We start from the raw sequence: 13,454 nt of genomic DNA, 5'->3' as shown, positions 1-13,454 counted from the left end.
GGGCTCTTAACCTATGCGGCACCTTGTCAAAGGCCTTCTGGAAATCTAAATAAATCACGTCCACTGGTTCTCCTTTGTCTAACTTCCTTGTTACCTCCTCAAAGAACTCTTTGTCAGACATGACCTCCCCTTGACGAAGCTGTGTTGACTGAGTCCTATTTTATCATGCACTTCCAAGTACTCCACAATGTCATCTTTAATAATGGACTATAATAATAGACTCTGTCTATATGTAAATTGAAATCTCCCATTACTGTATTTCCCATGTTACCTGCAGCTCTAATTTGCTGAATTATACTGTGTTGAACATTCCCACTAATAGTTTGGTGGCTATAGATGGCTACCACAATTTCTGCTGCCCTTAGTTGTTTCTTAGCTCCACCTAAACTGATTCTACTACTTGACCCTTTGTTCTAAGATCCTCACTCTCTAATGTACGGGTGTCGTCCCTTATTAATAGCGATACCGCCCTGCCCTTTCCTTTTTGCCCATCACTCTTAAATGGTTAATATGCTTGAATGTAGTGGCTAGCATTGCTGCCTACGGCGCTGAGGACCCGGGTTCGAATCCCGACCCTGGGTCACATTCAATCCGTGTCTGCATGGGTTTCACCCCCACAACCCAAAGATGTGCAGGGTAGGTGGATTAGCCACGCGAAATTGCCCCTTAATTGGGGGAAAAAAAATCACTGGGTACTCTTAAATTTACTGAAAGAAACATGCTTGAATATTTACTTCCTAGTCTTGCTCACCCTGTAACCAGGTCTCCTGAACAATAACTAAATCTTACCTATAATGTAGTTTTGGGATGCACCACCCAACTGACCTATTTGCTGCCTGCCAGGGGCTGGTTTAGCACAGGGCTAAAGAGCTGGCATTTAAAGCAGACCAAGGCAGGCCAGCAGCACGGTTCAGTTCCTGTACCAGCCTCCCCGAACAGGCGGCGGAATGTGGCGACTAGGGGCTTTTCACAGTAACTTAATTTGAAGCCTACTTGTGACAATAAACGATTTTCATTTCAAGTACCACACTGAGTGAATGACACTGCCAAGAAGACTATCATCATCTGTAAATAAGAGACTTTGAACAATCAACGTGCTGGGAGGAATGCCTGTTACAGAAACACCATTGGAAGCAAAGACTCTAGGCGGGATTCTCTCAGCCTGGGGCCGGGCTGGTGAATCGCGACACGCCACCCTGACGCATTGGCGCCTGTGCGGTGCAGGCTGGGGGTCGCTCTACAGGGCCCCCACCGCTGATTCTCGGCCCGGGATGGGCCAAGCGGCCGTAACAAAACACATTCCCGCCGGCGCCGTTCTAACCTGCTCTTAGCCGGAGAGATCTCGGCGTGGAATGGTCCGGGGGCGGCCTGTTGGGGGGGGGGATCCGAGGGTCCGACCCCGGGTGGGGTGAATCCGAGGGTCCGAACCCGGGTGGGGGCTCCGTTGTGACCTGGCCCGCGATTGGGGTCACCCGATCGGCGGGCTGGCCTCTCGGGCTGGGGGCCTCCTTTCTTCCACGCCGCCCCCTGTAGCCCTGCGCCATGTTGCGTCGGGGCCGGTGCAGAGAAGGGAGTCACTACTTGTGAGGTAGCCTGTACCCCAAGATATTTTCCCTTCTGGTTTCCAAAAATACAGAATCTCTTCTGAAAAATGAATGAACTTTGCTTTTAATCCGTGCCTGTTTTACAAGTTGAGTTGTGTGATGCTTCGTGTTGAAGTGTGATATTTTACAGGAAGGAGTTGTAGTCCTGGATTGCTCAGTAACAAGATGCTGACAGCAGAAGCAACTATCCGACTCTTAAGCAGTTAAGAAGATGACGTACTTACAAAGCATAAAGGGTCCGGTGGTGGAAATGATGCTGCATGACATTAATATCAATCTGACTTTGATTTAATTTAATTTACATCATGTACATGGGTCTTTAGCCTTTACAAATCTCTTCTGAAATTGTTTTTTTTTTTGCCTCACACCAGGGGTGAATCTGATAATTAGTGAGGGTGGTGCAGAGGGGGCGCGATCCCCCGGCCACGCTGCGCTGGGACAGAATCTCGCCGCGGCACAGCGTGGCCTGTGAAAGCTGGGAGACTCCCTCCCAGGATCTACACGGCTCATAACGTCCCGCGAGATTCAACGCGATCTTGCGAGATGTTGCAAGGGGAATCCAACCCACAGTGGGTCCGATCACCTATTGACAAATCTGCATATTCGAGCGAGGGCAGAAAGCCTCACTTTGATGTGCAGATTCCCGAGGTTACTGAGGCTTTGGGATTCAATCCCTTCGCCTCGAGGACCTCGGGCGAGCGCTGTTTAGCACTGGTCTCCACAAATGGGGACCAGATGGAATGGCACTCGTGGGGGTCGCCAAGACAATCGAAGGCCCCAGCTGCATTCCTTTGGGCAAAGTGGTGCCCTGGCAGTGTTCGTCGGGGGGGGGGGTGCTGTCTGGGTACCCTGGCAGTGCCACCTGGGTGTCAGCTTGGCACTGCCAAGGTGACCAGATGGCATTACAAGCTGGTAGGGGCACTGCCAAGGTGCTAAGCTGGCATTCTTTGTAAACGGACCAGGGTTGCACGGCATGGGTGTTGCGGAGTTGGGGGGGGGGGGTTCCGAATTGTGGCTCCGCCCACTTAAAGCAGCAATGTCCGGCAAGAGGAATCCGGTGTCTACAGTGTGGCAAGCTTGGCCACTACGCAGCCCTTTGCAGATCTGCTCCACCGCTCAGCAGCCAGCGATCCCTGCTACGGCGCAACAGACGGGCACAGCGAAGAGTTCCACACCCGCTACCTGACTGGTGTGCCCCGCCGCCTACGCTGCCTCCTCTGGACATACCCTACCACGAGGCCACCGATCTACCAGCAATCCTGCCAGTCCACACTCCACCCGCGATGCCAGCGATCCCGCCTCTTCAAGGGCAGGCGGCTCCTGATCCGCCTCTGCGGCGATCAACAAGAATTTGTCGCCCACCACAAAGACTAAATCTATAGACTGAGCTTCTGTACATTTTTGTGACTTCACCAATTAGACCTCTGTAAATATCGTTTTGTTTGCCATGTATCTGCACTATCGCAACCTTCCCATGTATATACGTTCGTTTAGACATCTTTCTGTATATAATCAGGCACATATATATATATTTATAAGCATCCACACCTTGGTATTTTTTTTTTTTAAAAGGGGGGAGATGTCATAATATCCACTCATGTATATAACGAAGTGCAGACAGGCAGTGATTGACACATAGGATGACCAGTAAGCACACAGCACAGTGCAGCCAATCACCAGACAGGACACCACCACTATAAAGCCGGAGGGCACCAGGTTTCCCGCTCTCTCGGGACCCAGCCACTAAGACAGTCAGAGACCACGAGCTAGCACAGTGCAAACACCATGCGGTCGCTAGTAAGTCTGGTCAGGCTACTACAAGGTCTCCAGTCAGGTCAGTGTAGTGTCGATCCACAGTTAAATATGGATGTTAGTTCTTTCGTTCAATAAAACTGTGTTGGATCTTCTACAGTGTTAGACGTCTGTTTCTCGCATCGCTGCATCAAGTGCAGTCCACACCGAACCGACCTGCCTAACACATCAGCCCCAATTTTGCGAATTCCTGACGACCTCCTAGACCTACTCTCCTCCTTTTAAATTGTTTAAAATTGGCCATTTGACTAAGAACTTGGTCATTTGGTCAAATATGTCGTGATGTGACTCCGTTTTGTTTGATATGTTCCTGGGAAGCACCTGGGGTAATTTTGCTATGTTACCCAGGTGCCATATAAATGAAAGTTGTCATTGAATAGAACCGCTCGCTCGCTTATAACTTTGAAACTTTCAACATTGTATTAAAATACACATAGTACAGAAATCTGAACTGTAGTTTATTAAATAAAACTCCCCTTGTGGATTGTGATTTTTAAACATTGTTTCCAATTAAGGGGCAATTTAGCGTGGCCAATCCACCTACCCTGCACATCTTTGGGTTGTGGGGGTGAGACCCACGCAGACACGGGGAGAATGTGCAAACTCCACATGGACAGTGACCCAGAGCCAGGATCGAACTGGTGATCGGTGCTGTGAAGCCATTATGCCGCCCGTGAGGCATGATTTTTTTTAAAAATGTGTTTTATTACAAACATGTGTCAAAACAGGTTACAGCAAATAAACACCCCGGGAAACATATTTCCCAGCAATCAACTATACAGTCTGTACAGACTTTTCCCCTTTTTCACCCCCCCCGACGAACAGCTCCTCAAACACGATCACAAACATCCTTTTCTCAAACCCGCTTAACTCATGTGAGACTGAATTTTCAAAGAACATCCAAAAAACTAAGACAGGACAAAGTGCCTAATTTGTTGTTGTTTACCTGTTGCTTTGAGTCACCAGATAGATACTAAGTAGATTTTATGGTTGAATAGTCTCGGTGTAGAACGTCGCAGCAATCGAGCAACCATTGCGAATTTGGGGTAAATGTCACTCCACAATTATCTGAACTTTTTCTGTATTTAAATTCCTGAAATACATTCTTATTGAAAACTGTGCCCAGAGCATTTTACCCACCTGCCTGAGCAACTCATGTACACGCAGAGAGAATTAGTTCAATTTTCACATTAGCGTTGGAATGTAAGGAGAATATAAGGAGATTGAAGGAAATATACCCTGCCGCGTCAGAATATGAATCCTGTTTTAAGCAAAAATTGAATTTGAAAAAACTTCTGAAATGTTTCCCTGAGATTTATAAATTCATATTCTTTGTCCTAAATGGATTTACATGTTATTTTATAAAGTGAACTGCTTTTTGAATTGCCCTTGTACTAGTGATATTGGAACCTCCTGTGTAAAAGCTTCACATGAGCTATTTATACCAGTGATCAATGTCTGTCCTTTTACAATGAATGAATTACACTGTAGCATGTTCAGGCATTGCAGACTTTGCTTCCAAACTGATAAGTTCTTACTCGTAGTCTGTTGGCTAAAGCTCCACAATTGATTTCCAAGTTTTTTTAAAAATCAAGTCCCCAGTAGAATGATGGAAGCAAATTTGCAGAATGAAGCACAGCAGCGGGCACCCATGGTTCATTAGGTTGCTATGGTGACGAGAAACAATATTCCAATTTTTTTTTATATCTCTTCTGGCGCACAGGGTTCTGGTCAGGTATCACCACCAGCGGCCCATGGAGGACCAGGCGTACAGGAAGCTGGTACTGTCCTCATCCTTGCTCACTCCTGGGTTAACGAGCAGCATTTTGAATATGTGCAGGGCCTCTCAATCATCTGCGGGTGGGCTTTCCTCTCGCTGAGCTCAGCGGTGTTTCCTGAAGTAGCTGCTGCTGACTGACCCCGTCAGTGAGCAGCAACCCACTGCCAGCCTGAGGAAACACTTTGAAAGCTATCAACTGTTCACCAGAGCACGGTTTGCAGTTAAACAGCTCTCTGCAGTCAATCAACATGCCATGTTCTCCTTTCAGGATCGGGAAAGCCAAAAAATTCTGGTAAGTTATTAAAATGTTTAATATTTTTTGAGGCTGTTAGAAATAGCTTTTCACGTCCTCCCCTAAAACGGCATAACCACAGCGACCTTTCTCTTTTCGTCCATTATCATAATCGTAGCATTACACGCTCACACTTCATTCCAATCCCACTTTTTATTTAATTCTGATTGCTTAACTATATAGGGATTTCTCTCTCTGTTTTTCCTCCATTCTGCTTCATCCAGTACCCCCATTACTTTGGTTCAGAAATTGCATCGATTTGCAATGCTGTTTCTTCGGCAGGGTATATTTCCTTCAATCTCCTTATATTCTCCTTAATGTTGGAAAGCATGATAGAGCAGAATACTCATTTGTCAATATAAGTCGCATTAGCACTCCTCAATTAATCTTGTTGTTTACCCAAATGCAGTGCTTCAGGCAAAAGCAGCTGCTGTTTGCAATAAATAATAATCCTGCTTTTCACCTTGTAGCCAGAATCCAAAGTAGCCAGAAGGCTATCCATAAACTGCAGTAAGGAAGATTGACACAAGTAATGTGACAGAAAGTAGCTTGCTTTAGCGTCTCATTAACAATGCAGGCAGTGAACTTTACAGCCATCCCTCATCAAATGTTATGGAATTAAGGAAGAAATTCCGCCAAGCGTCATTTTTAAATTAAAATGTTGATGCAGCTTCTTGTAAAATTGTCAGTGAGGGCGATTCCACCCCTCTATTCATTATACTTATTTTTCTGATACAGCTTCAAACATACAGTATCTTGAATCCCATGCAGATTGGAATTCACTCAAATCAGCTTGTTTGTTGAGAGATTCGTGTTGACAGCAAAGATATTGTCTTCCTTCCCTTTTTACCATAAACTTCATTCGTATTCCAAGAGCATTTTGTTCAGCTGAGTTCCAGCGAATGGCATAGAAAACTCAATCGTTTTTTATTCCACAAAGGCTGTAAGATAGATTGAATCATGGAGCAAGTTTAATACTGATTCCATCACTGTTTAGCCTGATGCTGAATTACAAAATGGAACGCGCAAACCAGCAGCAAGCCTTGTCCATGGTCCTGGCAATAGTCTGTAATTGTATCAAGTCCAGTAGCTCAATCTACTTTACATTCATAACCAGAGGCAGACAGCTGTGTTATCACTGGCATTTCAATTTTACAATTGGGTGTACAAGGTGTCTGTGCATCAGCAAAACATCTTGAAGTAAACTATATTGAAGGGGCTGTAACTGCAAATAGGTTCATTTTCAAGCTGTAGGTGAACCTTGGATGACTTTCACTAGTGTGACACAATGGCACAAGGTTCAGTACAACCTGTTGTCTGTTTTATTCTTGAACTCAGTGGGATTATTTGTGTCATCTGTGTGTGAATAAATCATTACATGTTTGTGTTTGCATCTATTTCCACACCAGTAACCCAGCCTGTCCGATATTGTTATTGTCTTTTTCTTTTCACTTGCCCTCTCACTGGGCAGATTGCTCCTCCATCAGCACTCTTAATTTAGAGTGCCCAATTCTCCAATTTAGCGTGGCCAATCCACCTACCCTGCACATCTTTGGGTTGTGGGGGTGAGACCCACACAGACACGGGGAGAATGTGCAAACTCCACACGGACAGTGACCCGGGACCAGGATCGAACCTGGGACCTCGGCGCCAATGGGCAGCAGCGCTAACCACTGCGCCGCCGTGCAACCCCCTCCATCGGTACTCTTTGTAAAGTCTCTATAACTTAATGGGATGCTCCTGTAATTAAGGTTACACATCAGTCTGCTTGAAAGCTTTTGCCTTCTTCCTTCACATCTCCCCAATATTTAATAGACTTGCTCAAAATTAACGGGTGGAACATTGTAAAAGTTTAATAAAAGAATGAATATTCTTTTTAATGCTCCTTCTAGTGTAGCCATTCCATGTCAACTGGCAGGTGTTTAAATTACATAAGTTTAATTAACTTACAACACTTCCAGTTGTGTCCAACACCATCTTTTATTCGGATGACGACACATTTGCTTAACTGAAGTAACAGTATCTTCAGTACCTACCTAGAGTTGTACATCCACAATCAGTTTTCCAAATTTCCCTCCCCCTCTCCATAGCCCTCGATTCGCTGACAAACCAAAAGACTTTCTATCCCAGCCTTAAATATATTCAACAATGGAACATCCACACCTGCTGGGATAGAGAACGCTAAAGATTCACAGCCCTTGAGTGAAGGAATTTCTCTTCATCTCAGACTTCAATGAATCACCCGCTTATCCTGAACCCCCGTGTTCCACCTTCCCCAGCCAGAACTGGAGAATAAAGGGATATGGAAACAGAATGGGCACCAGAGTTTAGGACTACTGTTTGTTTGGCGAATAATCACCAACCTGGTGGGATGAATGTAGGAATTGGTCTTTATTATATTTTTTATCTGTTACAGTAATTTTTTTAAAAGCCTAGGTGAACGTCTATATTTGTTGTAAAAGTATTATTAAAGAACCTAGATTATGTACCCAGACTGTGTGTCTGCTAAAGCTGCAATTAGGGAGTTGTAAAAGGTGAGGTCATGATTGATTCCAACCACTCACTTGGTGACAGAAAAATGGCTAATGGGATATTGTTATGATTGCTGGAGATTCCCTGGAGAGTAGATACTTTGAGGAGTTGCATTTAGTGCTAGTTAAGCAGGTCATGTGACATATTAGTGGGATACAGATGAAGGACTTAATGGGAGGAGCCAGGTCTGTTTGTAGTTTTGCAATTTGCCATAGGACTTGAGTCTGACAAGGCAGAAGGAATTTAGGTTGAACAGCAGTCTTGCCAAATGCAGTTGGGTTGAGCAGAAGAGTAGTAAATCTGCTCTTGAAAGGAACTCTCTGCAAAGATCCCTACACAGCGGAGCAAGAAAATCTGTTTTAAGTCTTATTTGAACTGTATTGGGTTGCTTAATTTGAGTTAGTGGCAGGAGTAGATAATAAGTTCAAGTTTTTCCTTTTGGTTAAGAACTGTTTAATTGATAATGGTAAAGCTATTTTCTTTGATGTCAATGTGGTTAAATCTGTGTGTAAATTAAAGTCTGTTTTAACATAAAAGGTATCTATTGGTCAGAGTCATCACTGCTGGAGTGAAGTATCCTTTCCTCGTAGTTTTACAAATTAAAAAGAAATTGGGGGTCTTGTCGGGATCGGCACAATCGTTGGGGTCTGGTTTCCATGTAATACTCCCTCCTTTTTCTGAAGATATTGTGCCATATATTGCTTTGGCGCATCCAACTCTGTTTGTGTTAGAATTGCCTGACGTCAACTGATCTTCCAGGGGTCAGTCTAAATTCCCATAATTTTAAATGGCCCCTGATGAGCAAGCCATGCTTGAAGTGGGTATGTGTAGGGTGGAAGAGAAGGTTCATAGCGACCTATCTTGGGGGCACCTGAACCAGTGGGGCGAGGGGAGATTATCGACTGATAGCCCGTCAGCCAGTGTTGCCTGAAATTAATGGCAATAAATCACTAATACCCACTTTGAATATTCCTGCACATATCTGGGTAGATCTATTCAGTGAGTGCCACCTGTGCCGGTGGAATATCCTAGAACTGGTGACTGTTGGTGGGGAGCTGGTACAAAGGCCTTCCCTGGGACTGGCTAAATTCAAACAGATTTCAGGAGTATATCAATCCTATGGAGACATGCTGGGGTAAAGCTGTGTGGGCACTGGCTGCTCATGTAGACACTGACAGAATATGCTGGCTGGTCATTTGAAGATGTGATTGTTCACATCATTCTTGTAGCTCCCTTACATTCAATGTTAAAAGGAAACTATTGTTCATAGAGACTACGTAGAATATTCTGTATACGCACAACATTGACAATTTAAACAGAATATCAAAACTGAGACTTAGTGCAAGGTTTTATTAAAGAAAAGCAGTTGCAAACCTTTTCCATCTTATAAATTATTGCAAGTTCTTATTTCACTTGCACTATGCTGCAGTGTAAGGATATACACCAGCACACACTATGCTGCAGTGTAAGGATATACACCAGCACACACTATGCTGTAGTGTCAGGATATACACCAGAACACACTATGCTGTAGTGTATGGATATACGCCAGCACACAATATGCTATAGTGTAAGGATATACACCAGCACACACTATGCTGTAGTGTCAGGATATACACCAGCACACACTGCTGTAGTGTAAGGATATACACCAGAAGACGCTATGCTGTAGTGTCAGGATATACACCAGCACACACTGCTGTTGTGTAAGGATATACAGCAGAACACGCTATGCTGTAGTGTAAGGATATACACCACCACATAGTACACTAGTGTAAGGATATACACCAGCACACACTATGCTGTAGAGTCACGATATATACCAGCACACACTGCTGTAGTGTCAGGATATACACCAGAACACACTATGCTGTAGTTTAAGGATATACACCAGCACATACTATGCTGTAGTGTATGGATATATGCCAGCACACCATATGCTATAGTGTCAGGATTTATACCAGCAGCCACTATGCTGTAGTGCAGGATATACACCAGCACACACTGCTGTAGTGTCAGGATATACACCAGCACATTGCTGTAGTGTCAGGATATACACCAGAGCACACTATGCTGTCATGTAAGGATATCCGCCACCACACACTTTGCAGTAGTGTAAGGATAGACACCACCACACACTGCTGTAGTGTAAGGATATACACCAGCACACACTATGCTGTAGTATCAGGATATACACCAGAACACACTACGCTGCATTGTAAGGATATACACCAGCACACACTGCTGTAGTGTAAGGATATACACCAGCACACACTATGCTGTAGTGTCAGGATATACACCAGCACATTGCTGTAGTGTCAGGATATACACCAGAGCACACTATGCTGTCATGTAAGGATATCCGCCACCACACACTTTGCAGTAGTGTAAGGATAGACACCACCACACACTGCTGTAGTGTAAGGATATACACCAGCACACACTATGCTGTAGTATCAGGATATACACCAGAACACACTACGCTGCATTGTAAGGATATACACCAGCACACACTGCTGTAGTGTAAGGATATACACCAGCACACACCATGCTGTAGTGTAAGGAAATACACGAGCACCGACTGCTGTAGTGTCAGGATATACACCAGAACACACTATGCTGTATAAGGATATACACCAGCACATACTATGCTGTAATGTATGGATATACACCACCACACAGTATGCTGTAGTGTAAGGATATACACCACCACACACTATGCTGTAGTGTCAGGATATACACCAGCACACACTATGCTGTAGTGTCAGGATATACACCAGCACACACTATGCTGTCATGTAAGGAAATACACCACCACACACTATGCTGTAGTGTAAGGATAGACACCACCACACACTGCTGTAGTGTAAGGATATACACCAGCACACACTATGCTGTAGTATCAGGATATACACCAGAACACACTATGCTGTAGTATCAGGATATACACCAGAACACACTATGCTGCAGTGTAAAGATATCACCACCACACACTGTGCTGTAGTGTAAGAATAAACACCATCACACATTGCTGTAGTGTCAGGATGTACACCAGCACACACTATGCTGTAGTGTAAGGATATACACCACCACACACTATGCTGTAGTGTAAGAATAAACACCATCACACACTGCTGTAGTGTCAGGATATACACCAGCACACACTATGCTGCAGTGTAAGGATATACACCAGAACACACTATGCTGCAGTGTAAAGATATCACCACCACACACTATGCTGTAGTGTAAGAATAAACACCAGCACACATTGCTGTAGTGTCAGGATATACACCAGCACACACTATGCTGCAGTGTAAGGATATACACCAGAACACACTATACTGTAGTGTAATGATATACACGAGTACACACTGCTATAGTGTCAGGATATACACCAGAACACAATATGCTGTAGTGTAAGGATATACACCAGAACACGCTATGCTGTAGTGTAAGGATAAACACCATCACACACTGCTGTAGTTTAAGGATACACACCAGCACACACTATGCTGTAGTGTCAGGATATACACCAGCACACACTATGCTGTAGTGTAAGGATATTGTCATGTGAGGGTACCTTTAAGACATGGATGTTTAAGCAATGTACCTTTAAGAAAACAGTGATGTCATAGAGTGGGTGGAGCTCAGCTCAGTTCAGCCATTTTGCAGTTTAGTTTTGCAGGTTTTGTTTGAAAAGAGCTGGGTGTGTGTCTGTGTTTTGCAGTGAGCTGGATTTGCTGTGAGATCTCTGCCATTCTACAGAAAATATATATATCCTTTAACCTGATGTGATTCTGTTTAAAGGTGTTAAGTCTCTTGGAAGTTTGAAGGAACATTTTAAGGAGTTATTTACTGTTGCAATATTTTCTGAGTTATCTTTGAAGTAAGGGGTGTTAAAAGATCCAATGTTTATTTAATATGTTAAGTTGAGTTAATAGAATAAACAGTGTTTTGTGTTTTTAAAACCCACGTGTCCATAAATTGTAATCCCACACCTTGGGGGGAAAAGCACATACTATGCTGTAGTGTCAGGATATACACCAGCACACACTATGCTGTAGTGTAAGGATATTCACCAGCGCACACTGGCCCAATTATACTGTCATTCTTACATGGCTGCGTTGCAGCATAATTGGGTTTCAGAGCCCCAGGAAAGAGGTTTTGAGACTCCCAGGGGGGGGTGGTACTGTCTCATCTTTTGGTTTCAGTGCCTGGAATCCACTTTGTTCCACTTGGAGTTGTATTTCAGCCGCAGTGATGCTGAAATGGTGAGAGACAGTTCAAACTTTCGAATGGCAACAAAGAGACGACAGTCACATCAGTATTTTATTAACGCTTCGAATGTAATCAGCAGTTAGATATGGGGGAGCTCTCTGAACTATACCGCCAATTGCATTCACACACACACACACATTCACACACATTCACACACACACACACACACACACACACTCACACACACTCACACACACATTCACACACACACACACTCACACACTCACGCTCACACACACTCACTCACATCCACACACACTCACATTCACACACACTCACACACATTCACACACATTCACACACATTCACACACACACACACACACACACACACACACACTCACACACACTCACACACACATTCACACACACACACACTCACACACTCACGCTCACACACACTCACTCACATCCACACACACTCACATTCACACACACTCACACACATTCACACACATTCACACACATTCACACACTCACACACTCACGCTCACACACTCACGCTCACACACATTCACACACATTCTCACACACACACACACACACATTCACACACATACACACACACACACACATATTCACACACATTCACACACTCACACACATTCACACACACTCACATTCACACACATTCACACACACACACACACACACGCACACATTCACACACACACACACACACACATTCACACACACTCACTCACACACATTCACACACACACATTCACACACATTCACTCTCACTCACACACACACGCATTCACACACACACACACATTCACATACTCACACACATTCACACACACACACTCACACACACACATTCACACACTCACACTCACACACTCACACTCACACTCACACACATACACACACACACATTCACACACATTCACACACATACACACACACACACACACACACACACATTCACACACACTCACTCTCACACACACACACACACACATTCACACACACACACACACACACATTCACACACACATTCACACACACACACTCACACACACTCATTCACACACACACACACTCACACACACACACTCACACACACACACACTCACACACACACACACATTCACACACATTCATTCACACACACACACACACACACACATTCACACACATTCACTCTCACA

The 13,454-nt window shown here is 44.4% G+C and overlaps 1 protein-coding gene across 11 annotated transcripts in view; it reads left to right on the top strand.

Moving 5' to 3' along the window:
* rap1gapa (RAP1 GTPase activating protein a) overlaps positions 1 to 13,454 on the top strand; it is an 809,199-nt gene that overhangs the window by 328,365 nt on the left and 467,380 nt on the right. The window contains exon 1 of one of the 11 annotated variants that reach the window (XM_072477754.1): positions 5,252 to 5,488. The exons of the other annotated variants lie outside the window; for them this stretch is intronic. Within the exon in view, the coding sequence (XP_072333855.1) occupies positions 5,445 to 5,488 (44 nt within the window). The 5' untranslated portion in view covers positions 5,252 to 5,444. Of the gene's footprint in view, positions 1 to 5,251; positions 5,489 to 13,454 lie in introns of those variants that run through there. 11 annotated transcript variants of the gene reach the window in all.

Source organism: Scyliorhinus torazame, chromosome 16 (assembly GCF_047496885.1).
Source record: "Scyliorhinus torazame isolate Kashiwa2021f chromosome 16, sScyTor2.1, whole genome shotgun sequence".
In the NCBI taxonomy this organism is placed as follows: Eukaryota; Metazoa; Chordata; class Chondrichthyes; order Carcharhiniformes; family Scyliorhinidae; genus Scyliorhinus; species Scyliorhinus torazame.
The sequence above is the reverse complement of the archived record's forward strand: the minus strand, read 5'-3'. Positions and strand labels throughout refer to the sequence as shown.